This window comes from Equus asinus, chromosome 11 (genome assembly GCF_041296235.1).
Source record: "Equus asinus isolate D_3611 breed Donkey chromosome 11, EquAss-T2T_v2, whole genome shotgun sequence".
Taxonomy (NCBI): Eukaryota; Metazoa; Chordata; class Mammalia; order Perissodactyla; family Equidae; genus Equus; species Equus asinus.
Genome location: NC_091800.1, coordinates 10,235,394 through 10,262,560, shown reverse-complemented (window position 1 = coordinate 10,262,560; position 27,167 = coordinate 10,235,394). Strand labels below are relative to the sequence as shown.

The 27,167-nt window shown below is 35.4% G+C and overlaps 1 protein-coding gene across 8 annotated transcripts in view; it reads right to left on the bottom strand.

Moving 5' to 3' along the window:
- PAN3 (poly(A) specific ribonuclease subunit PAN3) overlaps nt 1-27,167 on the bottom strand; it is a 135,353-nt gene that overhangs the window by 76,240 nt on the left and 31,946 nt on the right. For 6 of the 8 annotated variants that reach the window (XR_011506840.1, XR_006532479.2, XM_014843829.3 and 3 more), the window contains exon 5: nt 17,956-18,117. The exons of the other annotated variants lie outside the window; for them this stretch is intronic. Coding sequence is in view for 4 of the 6 variants with exons in the window: in XM_014843829.3 (XP_014699315.2) it covers nt 17,956-18,117 (162 nt within the window). In the remaining 2 variants the exon portion in view is untranslated. The remainder of the gene's footprint in view (nt 1-17,955; nt 18,118-27,167) is intronic. 8 annotated transcript variants of the gene reach the window in all.

Sequence of the window (27,167 nt, the reverse complement as noted above, 5' to 3'; positions counted from 1 at the left end):
ATATGATTAATTACATCAATGGATTTTTAAATATTAAACCAACCTTACATGACTGAGACAAATTCCAATTCTTCATGGTCTATTATCCTTTTTACATACCATTGAGATTCAATCTGCTATAATTTTGTTAAGAATTTGTGCATCTATATACATGAGAAATATACATTATACATTATTGGGATATTTAGACTACTACACTATATGCATTATTGGGATGTTTAGACTACTTACATTTAATGTGATTACTGATAATACAGTTGGGTTTATATACTGGTTTTCTTTGTGTGCAATGTCTTCATCTGGTTTTGCTATCATAGTAATGCTGACTTCATAGAAGGAGTTGGGAAGTTTTCCTTCTTTTTCAATTTTTTGGAAAACTTTGTGCAGAATTCGTACTATTTCTTCCTTAAATACTTGATAGAATTCACCAGTGAAGCCATCTGGGCCATCGTTGTGGGAAGGTTTTTCACTACAAATTCAATTTCTTTAAAAGATTTAGAGCTAATCAGGTTATGTGTTACTTCCTGAGTGAACCTGGGTAGTCTGTCTTTCAAAGATTTGTCTGTTTCATCTCTTGTCAAACTTATTGCCATAAAATAATTCATAATATTTCCTTAGTATCCTTATAATAATATCTGTAGAATCTAATGATGTCACCTATTTCATTCCTTATACTGGTAATTTGTGACTTTTATCTTTTTTTCATAAACAGTTTGGCTAGATATTTGTCAATTTTATGGATTTCTCAAAGAACCAGCTTTTGGTTTAATTTTTCTCTATTTTTTTCCATTTGCTCTTTATTGATTTCTGCCCTGATCTTAATTGTTTCTTTCCTTATGCTTTCTTTGGGTTTAATTTGTTCTTCTTTTTCCAGTTTCTTAAGGTAGAAGCTGAAATCATTGGTTTGGGAACCTTTTTTTTTTCTAATATAGGCATTCAGTGCTATAAATTTCCCTCTGATTACTGCTTTAGTGGCATCTCACAACTTTTGACATGTTTTCATTTTCATTCAGTTCAAAATACTTTCTAATTTCCCTTTCTATTTCTTCTTTGCCCCATGAGTAATTTAGAAGTGCATTATTTAGTATCCAAATACTTAAGATTCTCCAAAGATTTTTCTGTTATTGATTTCTAATTTAATTCCATTGCGGTCAGAGAACATATTTGTATGACATGAATCTTTTAAATTTATTGAGACCTGTTCCATGACCCAGAATTGATCTGCCTTGGTCAGTGTTCTATGTGCACTTGAAAATAATATGTATTTGGTTGTTGGTGGGCAGAGTGTTCTATAAATGTCAAACTGATAGAGTTGTTCAAGTCTCACATCTACTGATTTTCTGTCTCTTCCTTTGATTATTGAGAGAGGAGTACTGAAATCTCTATCACTCTCTTTTTCTCTTTACAATTCTATTAGTCTTTGTCTCATATATTTTAACCCTCTATCATTAAGTACATAAACATTTAAGAATGGCATAACCATACTCTCAATGAACTGTCCCCTTTATCTTTACCAAATGAACTTCTTTGTCCCTGGTAGCATTCACTGCTCTGAAATCTACTTCGTCTGATAAGAATACAACTATTTCAGCTTTCTTTTAATTAGTGCATGGTATTAATCTATTTTTGTCTTTATGTTTAAAGTAGGTTTCTGGTCAGCTTCATATGTAGTTGGATCTTGTTCTTTTTTTAATCCAATCTGAAAATCTCTGCCTTTTTATTGGGATGTTTAGACTACTTACATTTAATGTGATTACTGATATAACTGAATTTAAATCTATCTAGCATCTTGCTATTTGTTTTATATTTGTTCCATCTGTTCTTTGTTTCCCTTTTCCTTTTTCTGCCTGCTTTGGGATTAACTGATTTTTAAACTCCATTTTATCTCCCATCTCCCCTCCCAGTTTATTAGCTGTAACTCTTTGTTCTGATATTACAGTGGTTGCCTTAGGTTTATAGTACATATATTTAACCTATCACCAACCATCCCAGTCTGCTAGGGCCATAATATACTTAGTGGCTTACACAACAGAAATTCATTTTCTCATAGTTCTAGAAGGGGAGAGTCCAAGATCAAAATGCCAGCAGAGTTGGCTGCTCCTGAGGTTTCCTTAGCTTGCAAACACCATCTTCTTGCTGTGTTTCTTCTCACAGAAACAGGCCTTTTCTCCGTGCTCATGCATCCTTGGTATTTCCTCAATTTCTTCTAAGACGCCAGTCATATCAGATTAAGGGCCCATCCTTATGACCACAATTAACCTTAATTACCTCTTTAAAGGCCCCAATTTCAAATGCAGTCACATTAAGGATTAGGGCTTAAACATATAAATTTGGGGAGACATAATTCAGTCCATAACACTATCACTGAGTCTTAAACTACTTCAGAAATAGAACAACAAGCTCACAATATTACACTTCCATTTCTCCCCTCCCAAATTTTCTGCTATTGTCGTATATTTTATTTCTACACGTTATAAACACTACAATACATTGTTACTGCTTTTGCTTTGAATAGTCAATTATCTTTCAAAGAGATGTAAATTGTAAGGGGGAAAGTTTCTTATATTTACTCATGTAGTTACTGTTTCTGGTGCTCTTCATTCTTTGTACAGATCCAGATTTCCACACGGTATTGTTTTCCTTCTGCCTGAAGTACTTCCTTTAATATCTAGTGAAGTACCTATCTGCTGGTGGTAAATCCTTTCAACTACTGAAAGTCTGAAAAAGTGTTTATTTCGTGCCTTGGAAAAAATTTTAGGGGCTGGCCCAGTGGCGCAGCAGTTAAGCTTGCACGTTCCGCTTCAGTGGCCCATGGTTTGCCCGTTTGGATCCCAGGTGCAGACCTATGCACTGCTTGTTAAGCCATGCCGTAGCAGGCATCCCACATAAAAGGAGAGTAAGATGGGCACGGATGTTAGCTCAGGGCCAGTCTTCCTCAGCAAAAAGAGGAGGATTGGTGGCAGATGTTAGCTCAGGGCTAATCTTCCCCCCCAAAAATAAAATTTATTTTGAAATAATTTAAGACTCACAAGAAGTAGTACCCTTTATCATCTTTCCCCAAAGATAACATCTTACATAACCATAGTATATTCTCAAAACCATGTGTTAATTTACATTGGTGCAATAAGTTTAACTAAACTACATACTTTATTCAAATTCCACCAGTCTTTACATTCACTTACTTGACTATATTCTTGTAAGATATTTTTTCCAAGAATTGAATTCTAAGTTGACATTTTTCTCTTTCTGTATTTTAGAGTTATTGCTCCACTGTCTTCTGGCCTGCATTGTTTCCAACAAGAAACATGCTGTGATTTGTATCTCTGTTCCTCAAAAGTGCATATTTTTTCCTCTGGCTGCTTATTTGGTGTGCCATGGTGTAGTTTGGTTTTTTTTTTTCATGTTCCTTTTGTACTAATGTTTATTGGGTTTCTTGGACCTGGGGCTTACAGTTTTCATCCAGTGGGAAAATATTTGCCCATTATTTCTTAAAATACTTTTTCTGTACAACCTTCCCCCACTCTGCTTCAGGGACTCCAAATACAAGTATGTTAGGCTACTTCAACTTACCCCACACCTCACTTTTTCTCTGTTTTTTTGGATAGTGTCTATTGATATGCCTTCAAGTTCACTAACCTTTTCTTATGCAATGTCTAATCTACCATTAATCTCATCCATTATAATTTTCATTTCGGATACGGTAGTCTTAAATTTTAGAAGTTTGATTTGAATTTTTTTAGTATCTTCCATATATGTACTAACATGTTTACTCTTTCCCCTAGCTTCCTGAACATATGGAATATAGTTATAATAACTGTTTTGATGTTCTTACATACTATTTACATGACATTTCTAGGTCAATTTTGATTGATTACATTTGCTTCTTCTCTTTGTGGGTCATATTTTCCTACATCTTTGCATGTCTGCTAATTTTTTTTTTTTACTTTTTTTTTTTTTTTTTTGAGGAAGATTAGCCCTGAGCTAACTACTGCCAGTCCTCCTCTTTTTTTGCTGAGGAAGACTAGCCCTGAGCTAACATCGTGCCCATCTTCCTCTACTTTATATGTGGGACGCCTGTCACAGCATGGCTTGCCAAGTGGTGCCATGTCCGCACCCGGGATCCGAACCAGCGAATCCCAGGCTGCTGAAGCGGAATGTGCGAACTTAACCGCTGCGCCACTGGGCCAGCCCCTGCATGTCTGCTAATTTTTGAATGAATGCCAAATATTGTTACTTTTATCTTGTGGGATGCTCGAGGTTTTTTTTGCTGAGGAAGATTAGCCCTGAGCTAACATCTGTGCCAGTCTTCCTCCACTTTATATGTGGGTCACCACCACAGCATGGCTGACAAGTGGTGTAGGTCCATGTCCAGGATCCAAACCTGTGAACCCAGGCCACCAAAGCAGAGCACAAGAAACTTAACCACTATGCCATGGGGCCAGACTGGATATTTTTCATTTCTATAAATATTCCAGAGCTTTGTTCTCCACTGCAATGAAACTGCTTAAAAATCAGCCTGATCCTTTCAGGTCTTCCTTTTAAGCTTTATTTGGAAGGACTAGGGCAGCATTTACTCTAAGGCTAATTTGGCCCCACTACTGAGGCAAAAGACTTCCCATTACCCTACTTGACGCTTCATGAATTATGATGTTTTCCACATTGGTTGGTGAGAATAGGAACTATTCTTGGCCTTGTATGAGCTCTGAGAATTATTTCCCATGATCATTTCAGGAATTTCTTCTTCTACCTCAAATAGCCTCCTCACTCAGACCCTCTGATCAGTACTAAGCTGAAGACTTAAGGAGAACCTTTGCAAGCATCCAAAGTTCTCTCTCTGTATGAGCTCTCTCCTCTCCAGTACTTTTTCTTGTGAACTATAACCACCTTGGCCTCTGTGAACTTCCGGTTTGGTCTCCTCAATTAGATCACAAGGCTCCACCTGAGTTCCCTCTTCATGCACCAGACTTGGAAACTCCCTCTAGGCAGTAAGCTTGGATAATCATAGGGATCATCTCATTTGTTTCCCATCTATCAAGAATCACTGCCCTTCATCACCTGATATCTAATATCTTGAACACTGTTGTTTCATATATTTTGTTCAGTTTTTTACCTGTTTCTGGACAGAGGGTAAGTTCAATCCCTGTTCTTCCATCTTGACCAGAAGACAAATCTAGTGGTGATATTCTCAGAACATAAGCTATTCTTAATTTGATCTTAAGTTACCAATATGCAAAATTTAGCCAATTCCTTGTTTTGGTTAGACCAGACATCCACTAGTAAAGAGGTGCTTTGCAACTATCATTTCAAACAATTAGTAAGAAAATCAATTATTTCCGTATAAAGTTGGTTTTCTTTTCAACTTTTATTATGTTTTCTATATCATCTCTTTCCTAAACAGATAAATTATGCCACAACTATCCTTTTGATAATGCAGATATATTTGAAGCATCAAATCATAGAGTCTGTTGTACATCCTAAATACCCTCTCAAATTAAACTACATCTACCCATGTCACTGTCAGTCCCCATATCTAGGCCACAATCATCCCTACTCAAGTTTAAGACAGTAAAAGAGAATAGTAGAAAAAGAGAAGAAGAGGGGAAGGAAGGGAAGGAAAGTTCTGTTCAATGACTTTATTGCTGCAATCCAATTAAATTGACCAGGTCAAGTCTCCACTGTCATTGACTGAATTAAGTCAATAAAAAAAAAAAAAAAACAGGAGATAAAATGTTGATGTTGATCTTAGCCTCATCTACTTTTTTCCAAAACCTACAACTCTAATCTCCCATCTTCACTACTATTCTTCCCTCTTTGGAGTGACAAAGGAGCCTAGTTGGGACTAATCCAAAAGATTCATGTCCAAGGTAGGGGTGTGTAGGTATGTGGGGGGGGGGGGGGGAAGGGGGGGTGTGCATGCGCGTGTGTTTCTTGGCAAGGGCAAGGAGCAGTGCATTATTTGGGAGGGTAGAAGATGAGATACTGAACATGAGGGAGAAAGGCAGGAAAAGGCAAGTATTTTGCCTTGATAAAATGATCTAAAAAGGCATAAAAAGATGAGACCCATGGACATAAAGAACAGCGTTATTCAGAGCTATTTTTACTAGTCTTCAGTATTCATAAATAACACAAAACAAAGAGGAACAGGATGAGATGGAAAGGAGAAGTCAAATGGCTAACCAGAACCTCCAAGTTCACATTTCTACAAGATGTTTTTTTATTTTAATGGGTTATTTCCTCATATTTCAAACATATCCAAATATGGTCAATTTAAAATTTATCATCAAAACATACTCAACTTCTGGGTTATTCAGAAACTAACCTACTTAAGACCAATTAAGTTTCATTTTCTAAGTTAAAAGTTAACATCTAAATACTACTACTATTGTGAAATCAGTCTCATATCACAATTTACAAATTTTCTGAAGCAAACTGGGCCTTCTAAAAACACCCCAATAGAGTAAATATTATTTTCTAAATAAATCAGAATCAAATTGGTGGATAAAGTGGAAGAAAGTTGATTACTATGCTTCCAAGAGATTCACACTAGTTTTCTTTTAAACAGAAGTTCTCCTATTTATAATTTGACTATCTTAAAGGGAAAAGTAGCATGTGTGTGTCACAACCTGCCAAATGAAAATTAACTAGTAATACGTTTTGTGTTACAGTAGAATTAAACAGAAAAATTTTCATGAACTCAGCGTAAAGTAATTCTCTATATACAACAGCTTGAAACTACAGGCACATAAATTTCCTAAGATATTTGTTCATCTACAAAGTTTGTCAGAAATGGGTAATACTATAAACACTATTCTTGAGAATAGCTTGATAATTTGTATCAAAATAAAAAATAAGCAGGCCCTTTGACCTAGTACCCCCACATCTAGGAATTAAAACAAAGGAGAAAAATCACACAAGTCCAAAAGATTAAGTTTAGCACATTTTAAATTTATGACTTGTTTTTAAAGAAAATGAAATAACTAAAGTATCTATTAGTAGGGATCCAGCTATATGGATTATGGTACATACAACAGTGTGCAGCCATTAAAAATCATGTGGACTGATATATTTTTATTTACCATGGAAAAAGGCCCATACCACTCTTGAGTAAAAATAAAATAAAAATTAGAGTACAATACAGCAATTATACTACATTGTTATTTCTGTAAAATGATGTGCTTATTCATAAGAGAAAGGGGGATCAGTGGTGGGGAGCGAGGGGGAGGGGGAAGGGAGGGAGGCAGGGGGAGGGGGGAGAGGGGGAGAGAGAGAGAGAGAGAGAGAGACAGAGGGGATGTGTGTGTGCATGTGCACATGTGTGGAAAAGGATGCTAACTAAATACGCTCAGTAAAATCTTAAGAGAGGTGTTATCTCTAGGTGGTGAGGGAACTGAGGACATTTTTGCTTCCTTCTTTATACTTCTCTGTAGTGTCTGACTTTTTTCCAATAAGTATATATAATGTTTAAAAAAAAGTTTTAAGTTTGTTAAGATTTACAAATCATGAAGCCACTTACACCATTCCTTTTTCTTTGCATATTATCATCGCTGAATGAAGTGCCATTACAATAAGAATTCACATAAAACAGGCAATATTTAAACTGAGACGAGTAGAACCAATGTATATAAAAAAAGTAAAATCTCTTTCTGGAGGATAGATGACATTTAAAAACAAAAACATAAACTGCTCCTCTTCCACTTAAAAGCTATTTACATATCAAAGCTCTCCAATAACAGTAATCATTAATGGTCACGGAGGCATACCACCTAGTTCATTCTCAATATTACACTCCCTATTTATATGTCAATTATCTCTATAAAGCTGGGGGGAAAAGTATTTCTCTCCCTAAAAGGAGCAAAAATATCCATTTAGGTCAGTTAGCAGCCCAGGAGAATGAGACCATCACAGGATTCCAGAGAGATCAGAATTACTTTATATAGCTAAGACTATTTTCTACACCTATGTACATCTTCTATCCACAGCTATATAATGGTAAAACTCACTTGTCACACTGCATAGTAAGAGAGATTTACTTAGAGGCATTCTCTCTAACTAAGAATCCTGCCATATTTAATCACAAAATTTAGCATACATTAAGATTTCTCAAACATTTTTCAATAACAATATTTTGTCATGAAACTGTACCAAAAGAAAGTTTAAGAAAATGCACAAAGCATTAAATTTCAGGACTAACATTAGGCCAAATACTCATCCCGCCAGATAATCATTAATCCAGGTTCATCTAATTAATTATTTCAATATCTAATATATAAAAGATGCTGTACTAGGCACTGTGCTAGGCACTGTGGAGAAGAAAGATATATAAAACACAGGCACTATGCTCTAGAAGTTCACGGTCTGGAATTCACAGATATAGAACGTACCCTGAACCCAATTCCACACTCTCAAGAGCTCAGATCATCCATGTATCAAAAAAATATTAAATATCTATAGTGCACCTACTGTTAGCCTATAAGACAAGTTATATATACATTAATTAGAGCAATGTAAGTGCTAAGTTTCGTGAACAAATGATTAATGCTGTCTAATTAGGTCATAAGACCATATGCTTGAATTGAATCCTAAAAGACAATTTTGCTAAGTCAAGACAGAGAGAAGGGCACAGCAAGCAAAGTGAATGTTCAAAGGCAGAGGCAGGAAGAGTATGGTACTCTTCATGGAATGGCAAATAGTTCTGCAGCAGTAATCAGGAGTAAAATCAAGAGGCACCTTGTATACTTTTCTAAGGGATTTGGATTTTATTCTAATGACAAAGAACAGATGACAAAGATGAGAAATAAGATCAATCACCCAGGTAGTGGTTTGAAAGATAAGAACAGAAGTAGGAAACCAGATAAGAGACTACAATAATAATAGTCCAACTAAGAAATGAAGGTGGGCCTAAATTATAACTTAGTAATATTAAAAGCGAAGACAATTTCAAAGTTGCACAATCAACAGATCTTAGTGGCTGAAGGATGTGGCAGATACAAGAGTGAAGAAGAGCTCACAAATTAGACAACTGAGTAATATCAAGAACCAAGATGGATAGTAGGCATATAGTTGTGAATAAGTATGTACAGATGTGTGTGAATGAAAAAACAGGTGAAGGAAAAGACAAGATTCATTTAAGACATACTGAATTTAAAAAGTCTTATGACACATAGATGAAGATATTCAGAAGAAGCTAGTCTTTACAGTGAGTACAGACGACTGAGAGGATTAAAACCAATTATCTGGAAGTCAAATGTGAATAGGGAGTAGCTGAAGAAATGAAGATACATGAGATCACCAAGAGATCACTGTGTGGAGTAAAAGAGAAGAGAGTCAAGGACAGAGCTTGGGAGAGTTCCTGAGGGCAAGGCCTAGGACAAGAGGTCCTCAAAAGAGACTAATAAGCAACAAGAGTCTAAGAACTAAGGGGAACAAAGTTTCAAGGAAAGAGGAATGGTCAACAACATCAAATGCAGCAGTGGTCAGTGAAGAACTGCTACTTTTGGTAGTCAGGTAACCTTATCAAAGAGAGTTTCAATAGAGTGGGGAAAGTGAAAGGCAAAACACTGGGAATCAAGAGATGAATGAAAGGTAAAAAAGTAGGAACAGTAAGCAGGAAGCATTTCTCAAATTGTATGGCACAGTTTCCCAAACATACTGACCACAAAACAATTCCTCATGCAGCATTCCTTGGCTCTGGGGTTCCAGAATAGGAGAGACTTAAACATGTCATGTTTAGAAGCTAGAAGGAAGAAATCAATGTCAACAGAGACACTGTCCAAAACTTAAGGGATAAATAATGGAATAAATTGCTGGAGGAAACAAAGACAGGTTCTGAAGCATACAGTAAAGGAACACCTGTTTGTGACAGAAGGAAAAACAGTAAGAAATGGTATGAATGAAAATGTGGTACACAGATAGAAAAGCCAACACATGAGGTAATTCATTCTGAATGATCTCTTTTCCCCCTTTCTGAAGAACACAAGTCAATTACTCAAAAGTGACAGAGAGCAAGCGAGAAGGTTGCGGAGAACGTTAAAGGTTTAGACAGCAGCCATAGAGAAGAGGAGAGAAGAGGAGGGTCTGGAATGGACTGAGGGTCAGAAAGCAGTACATATAGAGTAAGGCCATTCATCTTAGTTGCACTGTAGTTCTACAATGTTTCAAAGTCCTGAGGAATCCTGAGTAGATAGGTTGAAACTTCACCCTTATAAATTCCAATCCACTCCATCTAAAGCCCAAATAACCCCATTTCTTGGGGCCTAGACACTAGAAATCACCTGAAATAACACCAAAACTTAGCAAGTAACTAAAGACTGAAGTATATCCAGTGAGTTTCCAAACCTCCCTGGGATCTTAAAAGCACCAATAATGAGCAACTAGAATTCACAGGAGAATCTGAAGGACAAGAGATTTTAATGTGAGCATTCTTCTAAGTTAACACTTCTTAAAAGAAATGCCATTTAGGGGCTGGCCCCGTGGCCGAGCGGTTAAGTTCGCACGCTCCGCTGCAGGCGGCCCAGTGTTTCGTTGGTTCGAATCCTGGGCGCGGACATGACACTGCTCATCAAACCACGCTGAGGCAGCGTCCCACATGCCACAACTAGAAGGACCCACATCGAAGAATATACAACTATGTACCGGGGGGGCTTTGAGGAGAAAAAGGAAAAAATAAAATCTTTAAAAAAAAAAAAAAAAAGAAATGCCATTTAATCAGACCACAAGAGGGAAAACCACCACCAAAAGAGGTGTTGACAAGTATGAATCTCCTAACACACCCAACAGCCCAACAGTTCTTATTCATTTACATCACTTAGGGGGTGAGCTAAAACAACAGTAATAATAACAACAATTGATGATTCCTCTCCCCACTATTTCCAAAGATCTGAAACAAAATGAATATGATTTTATTTAATATGTCACTACTTTTAGGTAAATTTTAACCTGCTATACCCTGAGAAGTTTACATCATTCAAGCTGACACCTAATGTTTATGTGAAGAATGGGAAGACATCGTTATCCCTTTGAAAACAAAAGCATTTTTAAACTAATTTTTAAAAATATTCAAGTGAGTCAGGATTAAAATGAGAACCCTTAAAAGATACTTAATGTCACTGTGTCAGTCTATATATACCATGATGCCAAACACACATCTGAATATAACTGACAGACAGTACCCTAAACCAATATAAACAAAGACCAAGTTTAGGAGTGATAAAGTGAAACTGGAAGAATGGACATTTATTTAATATCTATTACATGCCTGGAAATTTGAATCCTCACAACTCTGTAAGGTAGGTGATAAAATATTTCAATCCTAAACAACAGCATTTGAACTAGATAATCATAGAACACATGAAAAATCTTGAATTCATATATAGATTGATCAAGCAGAGTTAATCACTCTAGGCAGAAACTGAGGAAAGACAAAAGGAAATTTGCACTTAGGTGAAATAAAGTATTGCTGATGTGGAGTTTCAGGTGACCTTCTATCTACCATCTGCTTGGTGTATGGGCTGAGATCACGAGAAAAATACAAAATGGAGAAGCTTCATCACTTAACAACACTGTCAAGAAGTAATTAAGACCGCTAGGAGGCTCAGAAGATTGAAGAATATCAAGAATATTGGGACAGTGCTAAACTTGGAGTTTTAAAAAAATAGAAGGTCTTCTAATATTTCAAAAGAAATCACCATCCCATGTTCTAAATCAGTTATGATAATAAAACTAAGCAACAGTAACATATGATGGGTATAAAATCCAGAAAACCTTTGACCAACTTTTTTTAATACATAAAAGTCTTACCAACTTGCCAATTTTACCGAATTGTCAAAATTACCAATTGCACATATTACCAAATAAAAGAAAGCTAAACAGTAACATTCAGAGACAAGCAAAATACCTTAAGGGGGAAAACTATTAGAAACAATCAACAGCTACAGCAAAGTTGCAGGATATAAAATCAACATACAAAAATCAGTAGCATTTCTATACACTAACAATAAACCAACAGAAAATGAACTCAAGAACTCAATCTCATTCACAATCACAATGAAAAGAATAAAATACCTTGGGATAAATTTAACCAAGGAAGTGAAAGATTTATACAACGAAAACTACAAGACCTCCTTGAAAGAAATTGATGACGACATAAAGAGATGGAAAGACATTCCATGCACATGGATTGGAAGAATAAACATAGTTAAAATGTCCATACTACCTAAAGCGATCTACAGATTCAGCGCTATTCCAATCAGAATCCCAATGACATTCTTTACAGAAATTGAACAAAGAATCCTAAAATTCACATGGGGCAACAAAAGACCGCGAATTGCTAAAGCAATCCTGAGGAAGAAGAACAAAGCCGGAGGCATCACAATCCTTGATTTCAAAACATACTACAAAGCTACAGTGATCAAAACAGCATGGTACTGGTACAAAAACAGGTCCACAGATCAATGGAACAGAATCGAAGGCCCAGAAATAAAACCACACATCTATGGACAGCTAATCTTAGACAAAGGAGCTGAGGGCCTACAATGGAGAAAAGAAAGTCTCTTTAACAAATGGTGCTGGGAAAACTGGACAGCCACATGTAAAAGATTGAAAATTGACCATTCTTTTTTACCATTCGCAAAAATAAACTCAAAATGGATCAAAGTCCTAAAGATTAGGCCTGAAACAATAAGTCTTCTAGAAGAGAATATAGGCAGTACACTCTTTGACATCAGTTTCAAAAGAATCTTTTCGGACACTGTAACTCCTCAGTTGAGGGAAACAATAGAAAGAATAAACAAATGGGACTTCATCAGACTAAAGAGCTTCTTCAAGGCAAGGGAAAACAGGATTGAAACAAAAAAAGAGCCCACTAATTGGGAAAAAGTATTTACAAGCTACTTATCTAACAAAGGGTTAATCTCCATAATATATAAAGAACTCACACAGCTCAACAACAAAAAAACAAACAACCCGATGAAAAAATGGGCAGAGGACATGAACAGACATTTCTCCGAAGAAGATATAAGGATGGCCAATAGGCACATGAAAAGATGCTCATCATCACTAATCATTAGGGAAATGCAAATCAAAACTACACTAAGATATCAACTTACACCCGTTAGATTGGCAAAAATATCCAAAACCAAGAGTTGGCAAATGTTGAAGAGATTGTGGAGAAAAAGGAACCCTCAAACACTGTTGGTGGGAATGCAAACTGGTGCAGCCACTATGGAAAACAGTATGGAGATTTCTCAAAAAGTTAAAAATAGAAATACCTTATGACCCAGCCATCCCACTACTGGGTATCTATCCTAAGAACTGAAATCAGCAATTCCAAGAGTCCCATGCACCCCTATGTTCATCGCAGCATTATTTACAATAGCCAAGACGTGGAACCAACCTAAGTGCCCAGCAACTGATGATTGGATAAAGAAGATATGGTATATATACACAATGGAATACTACTCAGCCATAAAAAAGGACAAAATCGTCCCATTCGCATCAACATGGATGGACCTTGAGGGTATTATGTTAAGCGAAATAAGCCAGACAGAGAAAGACGAACTCTATATGACTCCACTCATAGGCGGTAGTTAACATATAGACAAGGAGAACTGATCGGTGGTTACCAGGGAAAAGGGGGTGGTGGGGGGAGGGCACAAGGGTGAAGTGGTGTACCCACAACATGACTAACAATAATGTACAACTGAAATCTCACAAGGTTGTAATCTATCAGAATCTTAATAAAAGAAAAAATTGCAGGACATCCAAAGCTGTTTATGTGTTTAAAAAGAAGAAGTCTTGACAACAGAGACTGAAGACAGTGTGGGTGAGAGCTAAAAGTTGTTTTCTTTGTCTGGGTTGGGAATAAATGGGTGGGAATAAAATGATCTTTGATCACACACACACAAAAAAATACCTTAAGGGTACAAAAATAATAAACACATGCTTAGTCTCAAATATTTACAATCCAGTGGGAAAAGACAAACAGATAAACTTAATATAAAAGAGAATGAAATGTTAACACCAAATATTGTGGAAATGGTTAAAAAAAAATTTCTTTGACGTATTTGACCAAGTATTCACAGAGAAGGTAGCATTTGAGCTAACTCTTGAAGGAAACAGGAGGAAAGATATTTTTCAGGCTCAGCTAACAATGGTACAGAGACACAGAGGTACAGAGAATTGACAATGCATTTCACATTATATGAGGTATGAAAGATTGCATATGATCAGAATTTAGTATGCGTGGATGATTAGAGAGAGGCCCATAGAGAGGGAGAACAGATCCTGAAGGGATTTGACAAAAACTATTCAGAAGATACACTTATGGTATAAACTATAACTATGTCGGTACTGTTAATAAACGAAGGAAGAGAAAGATACTACAGAATTTTAAAGAATAGGGATTAGAGGCAGACAATATAGTAGGAAAGTATCAGGATTTAGAATTAAATATAGATCTGGGCTAGAATCCCAGCTCTATCACTTACTAACAATAACCTTTTTCTAAATTGCAATTTCCATATTTGTCAAATGGGGATAATACGTCATTATTGCAATAAAGCCTTAATATGATGAAAAATGTAAAGTGTCCCATGTATTCTTTCAATTAACGTGAAGTCAAACGTCAGTAATTTCCTTCTCATAATAAATGGTAGAATGTGGGAGATGAGGGGGAAGAAGTCAAGATACGCAGCCTCAGTGACTGGGAAGAGTAAGCCATTAACTAAAGAAGGAATGTAAGAGAATAGAAAGGAAGCAGTAGATTTGGAGAATATAAAAATACATTGAGTTTTAGACATGTCATATTTTCAATGATAGTGGAATATATCACTACATGCAAAGATATCAGAAGGCAGGAAAAATTCAAGTCCATCTCAGACAGTGCTAACAGAAATAAAATTTTAGGAATCTTAGGTATACAGGGGAAAGCAAGAAACAAGTGAGCTGATAACAGGAGCTCACAAGAAGCTGGGGATGAAACAAAGAGTAAAAAATGCAAAGAGAAGAGAAAAATAAGAAAAGAGAAAAATAAAAGGTGGCCAAGAGTATTAAGTATTGGATAAAACTGGTGGCTTGGCAATTAGGGAGATCTCTGACAAACTGACAGCAGTTTCAACAAAATTTTGATGACACCAAACTGCAGGCATTGAAGAAATAAATGCATAGTAAAGAAATCAGGGAAAAGAACAGAATCTATTCCAAGGGTCCCCAAGTAAGAACTCCACAAACATAGTAATGGAGATCAGATGGGCATTATGAGTATTTCAAACAGCCATATGAAAAATAAATTTAGCCTCCATCGAGCTACAACAGATTAAGGAAAATACTAAGTTTCTTTGAGTCTCTAATCAGCATATTATATATACGTACATTTTTTTAAAATGAAAGTATGAATCACTGTTTTACAAATGTCATGTGCTCAGTAAAAGACAGGCTTGGTAGAAAATAAATAGAAAGATTATTAAGTACTAAAAGATTGGGAATCATGGGGCTCTTGAAAAAATCCAGCACCAAAGAGAAATGCAATTATGAATGATTCAGGTAGAAACCTTCAGAGAAAGTTTTTGATGTTGTTTTAAGGCTTTTTGTTTGCTGGTTAGTTGGTTGGTTTTCTTTTGTTTTCAGAAGAGAAAAAACTTCTAAAGATGTTAGGTCAGGATTAAGAAATCAATGTAAAGAAACGTTTAAAGTTCCAGAAAGAAAGGCAGTTAAAACATCACTGAGAAAAAGATGAATCACAAGAAAAAAGGACTGACCTTACAAATACTACAGAGTTATAGATCAGTTACAGTCCATGTTTGGAAAACATGGGTTCAAATTTCTGCTCCTCTACTGACTACTGTTTAACATCACTTAGCGTTTCTGAGGACGTTTCTCCATTTAACAGTAACATCTGTCCCATAAGCTATGAGGAAGACCAAAAGAGATAATACATGTAAGGAGCTTAGCACAGTGCCTGGCACACAGTAACCGTTTAAGAAACACAGCTATAATTACTAAAATAAAATATAGATACATATCTCTCTGACCTTCAGATTGAGAAGACCCAAGCTCTAAGGAAAAGAAACAAATGAAACAGGAAAGATTAATATATCTGGCTACACAATCCTTAAAAATTTTTTATGTGAAAAATATAAAATATTTTTAAGTAAGCATCATACAAAACTAAAAAAAAGGTATAGAATTGATTTATATAAATTATTTTTCCTATACAAAAAAAGATAAAAACCTCAATAGGGAAAAAAATGTACTGACGTAATCTTTGCTCTGCATAAACAACACAAGGTACCCAATTTAGGAATTCACAAAGATAGTAATGGAGACCAGATGGATATTTTTCAATACTTCAACATGTGACTGATAACGTGAGGTATTTTGACCCTCTGATACCAGACCAAGCTAATAAGGCATTCTTTATGTCCTTAAAAGAAAATAAGTATTTGAAGCATAAAATAATAGTACTATTTGAAACACCAGATTCAGATAACACCAATTCAATCTTTCGTACACTGAATGCAAATAAATCTACTAGAAGCTGTTGTACTTAAAGCAGAATTCTAACATACACATTCTTGTACTAACCTAATGATTTTGGAAGCTGTGCTAAAAAAGAGGTGCCTCAAAATTGCCACTGGGATAAGCGGGGCAGTTGTGGGGAAGATGAGTGGCTACACCTCTGCATTTAGCAGTGTTTTACCCCACAACCTACAAGCAGTTCCAGTTCCATCTGTATCTGTTCTTATTCAGTTGGGGTCCAATTTATTTTCAATCTTTCTTTTTAAAAGTGAAAAATAATTCTAACAATCCACATCAAATCTCTCTCTTGCTGATTTCAAAGATAAAAATTCAGTAAACTATATCGATATTCTTAATTGACATATTCAAAGCTTTCCAATGAAATTTTAAGTATATGATTATGTGTAGCCTCCCCCACTCGAGTTTTTCCTTATTTTTAGAAAAATACTACCAAAATTTCAGTTGGGGCAAATACCATGTTTTGCGTTATTTTTGCAATAATTTCTTTATTTCTGTGCCCAAGGCAACATTAGTAACAGATATTGCTATGTTGTTAATACTGAACAAACCAAAATGTTGTGGAACCCCTTCAATAATACACGGTTGATGACAGAAATAAAACCAAGTTGTTAACCCTGCTATATCTTTTCTGCATGTGGTACGTATATGTGGGATTATAGGCTTTTAGCTAGCAGTATATTAAAAACACCAATTTACTCAGAAAGTTTGGCAGGAAAGATACTCTACCTCCAGCTAAACTAAAATTTTGATTAACAGAACTATATTATACAATTAACAATTTTTAAAAATGAGAAAATAACTACATCCAAATTAAAATCGAATATAATTCAAATTATTTTGCAGGTACTTCAGAATCTTATACAAAAGCTAGCCTTTGAGTTATAAAAGTTCATTTTCATTATTCAGCACTGATAAGGCAGAATCAAAGACTGAAATGTATCTGAATAACTATGACAACATACTACTCAAGTTAGTTTTAGAACCAATACTTGATAGGTTCGTTTACATAAAATTTTTATTTACTAGTAAAAACGTACAAAAGACAACATATGGAGCTTCCCGCTGTTCAGATTCCAAATAAATTAGATTTTCTGTAATAAATTTTATAATATGACTTTTGAATGTAGTACCCTGAATAACTTTGTGTACTAAAAATAATTGAACCTAACTGTTAAGAAAATCCAAAAAGGAAAAACTAAATTTAATAAAAGAAAAGGAAAATATACCACAAGCAGAGAAAGCTCAAAAAGCCACCAAACAAAATCATTTAGTTGGTTAACGGACCACTAATCTTAACTTTGATTGAAAGAAAAAAATCATGTAAGTGTATCAGCTAAGCCATCCAATCTCACACCCACCACCCCACATAGAAAGCAGCCAAGATATTCACTTTCAAAAAATGTCTAATAAAATTATTTTTACCTGTAAATTGTTTTCTGTGACTCTGTTCCACCAAACCATATTGATGGGTACTCCTGATTTACACCTGTCAGCAAGGCAGCCAATAGGGTTCTTTGCTTTTCGCGCCTTTGATCCCATCGGAACTAGCCTCTCCTCCAGCATCCCCAGGCGATACTTCCTTGGCTAGGAAAAAGAAGGAAAGAAACCAGGCCACTCCTAACATCCCCCACACTAATCCAAACTAACATAACTAACATGTAGAAGGCATCAGGAATGGTGGAATAGGAAACAAGTAAAATTTTTAAGACACTCCCTCTAATGTCGTTATCACTACCCACCATTTCCCACCCCCGCCCCCGATATACACCTCCAAAATAACCCACAGTCCTAACAGGCTGAACAACATTATATAAAGCAACAGATGTTTTAGAGAAATACATTATAATCTGATTTTATAAGACTTTAATAAATAGAAATTAACTAATCAGCAAAGTAAATGCCTTGCAAAATTTTTTCCACTGGCACTTACCTATTCTCACTGCAATATGAAGAAATGGCTTCAAGGGCACCAAATACAGGTAAAAAAATTATCCAAACTGTTTTCTTTTTCTGCATCCCATCTCACTTATCTTTTTCCTACTGAGAACTACCCCACCTAAAAGCAGCAGCTAATTCCTAAGGAATGGATTTTCTAAATTTTTAATATTCTATGCACATTAGACCAGAGTACAAATCACTCTGTCTTCAGTGGGCATTCAACTTAAAGTACTCAATGAAAAGAAATAACTTCAAACTTTAAAAAAAAAGTACACAAATCTCATTGGTCTTATAAATTCAGTAATTTGAACAGACTGATATTGAATAAATTGCCCAATAAAAGCATAAATTCATTGGCTAACATTATAACAAAGTTAGTAAGTGATCTTAATAGTGGTTGGCAGGGCTGTTTTATACATGAAAGTTAAGGACATTTTCCATCATCTTACTTCTCTTAATTATAGCAAATTTGCACTAAATTGCATCTTAAAGGGAATTTGTATGTATTTTTATCCCTTTAGCGAATACTGATTCATTTTTTAGAAGGTTATCTAATTTAAGACCTGAAATAAGAAAATCTATGTTTACTCGTTCTGTCACAAGACTGCTGAAGCAAATATTTAAAAGTAACTTTCTTCCAAAAAGGTGTCATAGCCAGAGAAATATAGAAAATACATAAAAAATAATTTTTCCAGTATAAAGACGACCAGTTTGAGGAAAAGATTTGATTTCTAAATTTCAAAATGACCTTACAAATAATGGCTATGGAAATTATTCTATGCACATTAGATTCTCCACTCCACAAATGGGCTCTGCCGTGTTGTCTTTGATTTAAAGAGGAAAAAAAACCATTAAACTTGCATAAGAAAGGTAACTAGACTACCTACCTACCCATTATTTATAGCAACGGACAACGTTTCATGGAGCTAAAATATTTTCACCTCTATGCAATCTTGGACTGATTCAATTACCCTCTATGTCTACTCACAAGCAATTTTTTTTGGATGATAATAAAAACGTACCCTTTGGAACCATATTATAAATGAAAGAATTTTAAAGTAAGCGATTTCTAGTAACATAGCTCACAACTATAAGGCTTTGATACACAGCAAAAATAAGATAATCTTCATTAAGCCTTCACTAATTTAAAATTTATAATTTAGAAAACGTCTGAGCTAATAACTATCATAAAATTTCAACATATCAAAGAATACTTATTTAAACAAAATCACAATCTGTCAAACAGAACTTATACAAGGACACCTAAATTCCAGTCATATATTCGAAAGCAAAAAAATTATTATTTTAAATGTTCTTCTGTTACTCAGATCCTTCACAAATTCAGACTTGCTTTTGATCCAGTTACTACAATTAGTGCAATTAATTTTCTTATAATAGTGCATTAAGCAACACAGAAAAAAGGTTTTATATAAATCCAATGTATCATTCCTCCTCCCCAATAGCTCTCATTATATGTTTCTTATTTTTCCAAAGACGAATTCATCACTCCTCTCCATCACCCCATCCCCACAAAAACCTATAATTAGCCTAAGGCCTTTCCTCTTGGGTAGTAGGGATCCCCTAACACATGCCATTGTAGATTTAAGTTTCTTCAGTAAAGTGCCAGAGATTAAAGTTTAATCCAAAAGTAAAATCTTCTATGTGATTCTGAATGAAAAGCCCTAAGGTACCAATACCATTTAAAACAACACTGTAAGCAAGAGAAGACAAAATAAGATCAGAAAAGAGATGGTGGCAATAGAAAGTATGATGGTGAGGCAAAAAGATATAACATAGACGTCTCACTGCATATGTTAATTATAGTAAAATCTCATCTGTAAGCAAATTTCCAAATTACTTGAACTAGTATTTATTCCTTGAAGAAAAAATGTACTTTCTTTTTCTTTTTTTGGTGAGGAAGATTGGCCCTGAGCTAATATCTGTGCCAATCTTCCTCTATTTTGTCTGTGGGACACCACCACAGCATGGCTTGATGAGTAGCGTGTAGGTCTACACCTGGGATTCAAACTTATGAACACCAAACTGCCGAAACAGAGCATGCAAACTTAACCACTACACAACCAGGTTGGCCCCAAAATGTATTTTCAACTAAACATCTGAGAGCCTACTTTGTATCAGTAACCATACTAAGTACTTGGAATACAATAATGCATAAAACACTCACCTAGTAGGTAACAAAGTCACGCAAAGAGAACGTACTCATTGTGATATAACAAATGCATATATAATCAAGGTACCAGTAGAGCAGAGACAAAGAAGGTTTCACAGAGAAGGCAAATGCCTGAGCAGTTTTGAAAGAGGAGTAAGTGTGCCTAGATAGAAAAAAAGAGTGAGAGTGAGAGAAAGATGTATTGTAAGCTAGGAAAACCGTATACATAGAGGCATGTGGGCACTGTGGTTTTAAGGAAAAACCACAGGTATTTGGTCTACCATTAGTAGAGGGCCACCGTGACAGCAAAAGATGAGGCTTGAAAGCAATAAAAAACCATAAATTGTTTTATATCCCATGCCAAGGAGTTTGGACTTCATTCCATGTGCAGTGGGGAACTCCTGAAAGCTTATGAATGAGAAATAAACTGAAAATAGGTAGACAAATTAATGCACTCTGGCAGCAGTCCAAGTTAGGTTTTCGCAACCTCAGCATTACAGACTTTGGATAATTCTTTGTTATGAAGCCTGTCCTGGGATTTGGAGATGTTTAGCAGCATCCATGGCCGCGATCCATAGATGCCAGTGGCACCAAAGCCCCAGTTGTGACAACCAAAACTATCTTCAATGCCCTCGGGAAGCAGGGGGACAAAACTGCCCCATGTAAGAATCACTGGTCTAGATGAAGGATGTGAACTCAAGGAAACTGCAATGGAAATGGAGAGCTAAGGCCTGGCTGGGGAAAGATCTGCTGGGTTAAAAACAACTATTGGTGGGGCCAGCCCCATCACATACTGGTTAAGCTCAATATGCTCTGCTTCAGCGGCCTGGGTTCACAGGTTTGGATCCTGGTGTGGACCTACACCACTCACCAGCCATGCTGTGGCAGTGACCCACATCAAGTGGAGGAATACTGGCATAGATGTTAGCTCAGGACTAATCTTCCCCAAGCAAAAAAGGAGGAAGATTGGCAAGAGAGGTTAGCTCAGGGCTCATCTTCCTCAGCAAAAAATAAATAAAATAACCAACTATTGGTGAGTAACTGAAAGTAGGAGGTAAGGGAAATGGAAGAGTCAAATGAAAGATGAGGAAATAAATGAGGCAAATGAAATTTTACAGGAAATGTTTATTTACCCCTGAAGTTATTCCCCTCAAGTTTTCTGAGTTCGGTAAGATCCAAACTCCTCCCCTTTCCCTTAGCTTCCAGCAATCGTTTCCTAGATCAATCTTGAGAATGTGATGATCCAAAAAAACAGTAAGTTCCCTTGTTGATCCTCCACCCTTGACAGCCTTGCCAGTCCTGGTTATTATGGAATGGAAGCATTTTAAAATGTCACGTCCTATTGGTAAATAACCAGCTTTTCTGCTCCACCTCCTAGTAAGTTAGTATTACACATCAAAATTCTCAATCTTTTTGTTTCTGTGGTAAAATGTTCAGCAGAGCATGTAACTGTTTTATTTCTCTCTCTCTAATATATACAATTTTTACTTTAAGTCTGAAGATTCACTACAAAAGTGATTTTTATCATTCTTCACAAAATCTAAATAAACAGCACAATAAGATAGTATAGTTGAAAATAGTCTTACCCTTTTTATTGGGCATTTAAAAAAAAAACAGCCTAGGGTTTGAACAAAAGCTCCCAGGACAAGAAAAAGCTTGAGAATGTATTCTAGATTAGCACTTCTCAAACTGTAATGAACAGATGCATCTTCTGAAGATCTTGTTAAAATAAAGATTCTGATTTGGTAGGCCTAGAGTGAGACCTGAGAGTCTGCATTTCTAAAAGGGTCCCCAGACTGCTAGCACTGCTGGTCTGGTGACCACATTTTGAGTAGTAAAGTTCTAGAGAATGTCAGAGAAAAGACCTGGATAAGAAACAAGCAGCAGTCCAAACAGAAATTGGGGCCTCTCTCCAAAATGAAAAGAGACAGGGGTTCAACAGCTCAACATCACCTCGTTATAGCTTGCTCTACATACTCAGAGCCTTAAAGATCATCACTCATAGCCCCTAAAGCCCTGGTTCCTCAGAACTTCTTGCCCTAACCCGCTAAAAGCTCATTCTAAATGTTTAGGACTAACAGAAGTCTGCTCTCCTTCCTAACAAATGAGATAAGTCTCTAGACTATGTCAAAAGAAAGAACAGCAAAAGTAAATTTTTAGGACTGTTTTAGTTGAAGAGTCTAAATGTGTACACATTTTTTTTTCCATTCATTCATTCACTCAACATTTCAGCATAAGGCTCTCTGCCCTTCCTAGAAACACAACGATAAGATCTATTCTCTTCCCCTAAAAAGTTCACAGTCTGGCAAAAGAAAAATCTATAAATACCACTGCTTTTATAGAAAATGTAGTTAAAGCTGCCAAGGAATAGACCAATTTTCAGCGCACAATTCTTCTGCTAAATTGCAAAACAGCATCAGCTTGACAATGCTTCACATTACCAGCATGTTATTATGCCTCATAATCTAATCATTAGTAACAAACTAGAGAAATCTAATTGTTATTCTAAGACGAAAAGTTTCCAATGCCCTGAAGTTTAAGAATCCCCTTTGAACATCAAAAACATAATAACTCTGCTTTCACTTTTGTACTCTGAAACCACAAATGATGATTTAAAGTTACTATGAAAGAGACTTTTAAATGACTTGCATCTTATTCATCAGAGCATCTTTACATACCTGGAAAATAGTAGTACACATATATGAAATATTATCTCCCTCCAGAGAATGCTTAATGAATATGGTCATTCATTGCCTTTTGCAGTAATAACTCAGCAACCTACCTTGTGCCACTCCTAAGGGTCTAAGGTCTACAAATAGAAAACTCTGGCCTAGAATTCACTATATATTTATTTGAAAATAAATCTGCATTTCTTTTACAACCTCTTCTGGTTCACAATGGTCTTCCTTCAATTAATTAAATATCCTAACATTTTAGCATATTTGTAATTATGAGAACTAAATATAAGACTCTAATTCCATTAACCATCAGTGGTTAATCCAAACTCATTGGGAAAAAATAGAACACAAACTGATTTAAACCATTTGGATTTTAAAATCAAATAAATTAACTAATTTACATAAAATCATCAACACCAGGAAACTGTAGCTGATTTATTAGCTAATTAGGTGTGTTAATACACTTGGATTTTAAAGGTTCCTATACCTAACTAATTTATAACAGTAAATTCAGACCTACGAACCACTGTATCTTGGGCTCCAATCAATTTTTTCTTTAAGTAAAAGACTCAAAAATCAAAAACAAAATAAGTCAGCCTCAAAGGTTATGTTGTATTTTGTCCTGCAATTCATTATCAATCGTGGGCTTTTTATAAAAATGTATTAGGTTCCTCACATTTCCACTGTTTAAATAAAAACAATAGTATGATGGGATGCGCAAATAGGTTCTATAGAAAAACAGACTGTCACTGTTAAAGACTCATGGGCAGGTAAACATCTATAAACGAAAGAGAGCTTTTAATTCATGGAGTCAATATACAAATCAGTATAGGATGGGAGGATGAAAATAGGGGATGATGCTAAGTAAAAACAGATCTAAATTCTATCAAATGTAGCAGAATGGGATTTACATACAAACATCTATCTTTAAGCTCTGCTATGAGTCAGATCCTGGGGAAGGAGTCTCCCAATATTATCTACGTAAATTTAACAAAGCCTACAAAGCAGCCATTACTTCTGTTCTCAAAACCTAAACATTACAATGAAGTTTCACGCCATCAAAAATGACATCAGTTGGAATAGCCTTGCTAAGAAAGGCCACATTCAATTTCTAAAGGACTGGAACACCAAACTGCAACTTCTTTTATTCTTTTGCTTTAGCGTGGAACCAGAACACAAGATGTGGAGAAATAAAATATCATGCCAAAATTATTAAAATATTTTAAGTGAAAGTGAACAAAGGTTTTTCTTTAAAGTCATGAAAATTAGTTCCACAATAAACTACCAACTGTAATGATTATAAAAGTTTGGCTTTTTTTAAAGATTGGCACCTGAGCTAACAACTGTTGCCAATCTTCTTTCTTTTTACCCCTCTGCTTTTTCTCCCCCAATCTCCCCAGTACATAGTTGTATATTTTAGTTGCGGGTCCTTCTAGTTGTGGCATGTGGGACGCTGCCTCAACGTGGCCTGATGAGCGGTACCATGTCTGCGCCCAGGATCCGAACCAGCGAAACCCTGGGCCACCAAAGCAGAGCATGAAAACTTAACCACTCGGCCATGGGGCCAGCCCCTATAAAAGTTTTTATATGAATTACAATCCCTTATCAAAACCAACCATCATGCTAAAATGACTATTCACTTATTAGCAAAAGGTTCCCTTTTGATTTATTTATATGTGTACCTTTGCTTAAATTCAGTCATGAAATGAAGGAAAATATCTTCAGAAATAATCTTTACTATAAATTGAACTTAAACTAAGGTAGTGGTTAATCAAGAGTAATCTCAAACACATTCAGACACAGATAAACATCTATTTTAAAATTGCAGAATCATAAGCCATAGAAGACTGTAACAACTGCCATTTGACAAGCACAAGGCACTATGCCAAGCACTTTATACCCATTAATGTATTTAATACTCATAATTCTGTAAGATAGCCACATTATAATACCAACTTTACAGAAAAGAAAAGTGAGGCTTAGACAAGGTTAATATACCTCATCTTTAATCTCACAACTAACATAAGGTTGGGTTCCAGAGCCTGTACTCTTAACTATGATATTCTGCCTCCAATTCAAAGAAATCTATTCCGCATTCTCTAATATTCCCTAATATATTACAATCTTAACATTATTCTAACTAATCCTAAAAGAACCAAAGACAGATTCCTAAAAGAATCAATCTGTGAATCTAGTTGGCATGGAAGGGATCAATGAGAAACAATAGCTACAGAGACTTCATTCAAAGAAACAAAATTACGCAGTTCCCCCAAGCCCATTTTCAAAAAGCAAGAAGAACAAATCTTGGGAATTAAATAGAGTTGGGGAAAATTATATAGTTTTGGCTAAATTTAGCTTAAAACTTAGGCTAACATGTTTGTGGATGAGAATTCTAAACTCATCTTTACTAATTTATTCCTGACCCCTACTTCCTAGGAAAATAAAGATCAACCACCAGCAATGAAAACCTCTTAATATCAGCTTCTACACTTTGTAAATACGATGACCGGAGTAGAATGTAAAGAAGCCAAGCAGATCATCTCAGAAGGATCCACTAGTTTCTAGGTTCAAGAAGTAAATATAATTTTACTAAGCTATCATTTTTAGGTAAGAACTCAAAATCCCCAAAGCTAAAACTAGATAAAGACTATAGCCAACATACTATCTATAAAAGTATGCCGTTTCAGTTTATGTGTTTAAACATGGTAAAGCGTCAAACACCAAACCACCACACGCATCTAACAAAAAAGCCTCCAAAACAAAAATCTCTCATAAGATTTTTTTTAATCAATCAATAAGACAAACTTCCCTTGCAATCATAAATTTGGAAGACTTTTTCTTGACTCAAAAAAAGCAAGGGGTCACTGCACACAAAGTACCATTAAAATAAAGTACAGAAAGTGTTTTTGAACTCCTAATTTGTTACAACAAAATTTAATCTGTTCTTTCCAAAGCACATCTTTATCTCAACACAATCCTGGAAGCTCAACCTGGAGTACTCTTTATTTAGCAGGAAAATAAAATCAACCCTTTCAAAGTTGAGTCTTTCTCTATAGAAACTATCATATTTTTAAACAATCTAATGTTTTCATATTTTCAATCTAATGTTACTTGTATAATATTTTAAGAAAACAATGACTGAGACTGAAGGTAAACAATGGCTAGAATGTCACATTTAAGTTTGACAATTAAAATGCAGAGAAGAGAGAGAACATATTCATTTGCTAAGAGAAGTTGATTACTATACTACTATAGTAATAAGTGTTTTTAGAGTAGAGTGTAAAGAAGCCAATCAGATAATCTAATAGTTAAGAAAACTTATAACTAATAAGTTGTACTGCTAAACTATACCATTTTAGCAATAAAAATGATAGTGGATTCAAATTACATAAAAACAATGACAGTCTTTTCAATTTAAAGTCACTAACTCATCAGATAGGGAATTACCATGCTATTTTAACAAAAATGAGCTTAATATTTTTTTCTTTTTTAATGTGCTTAATAAAAGACAAGCAGAGTAAGTATGACGTTTCAAAGCTGATGGTACAAATTACTTGTGAAATTCAATACCAAAAACAAAATGGGAGGAAGAGATTGAAACATCTGATAGAAGATACTTAAATCTCTAAAACATACACAAAGAGCTTACAATGAACTCAGAAAGGATAACCCAACAGAAAAATGAGCAAAGGACATGAAAAAAATGTCAAGGGCCAATAAACATAAAAGAGAAGTTCAACAGCACCAGTAATCAAATTTAAACAATGAGGGGGGATTTTGCCTATAGAATGACAAAGATACGCAAGATTTTTACATCTCAGTGTTTTCAAGGTTGCAGAGGTTTCTAG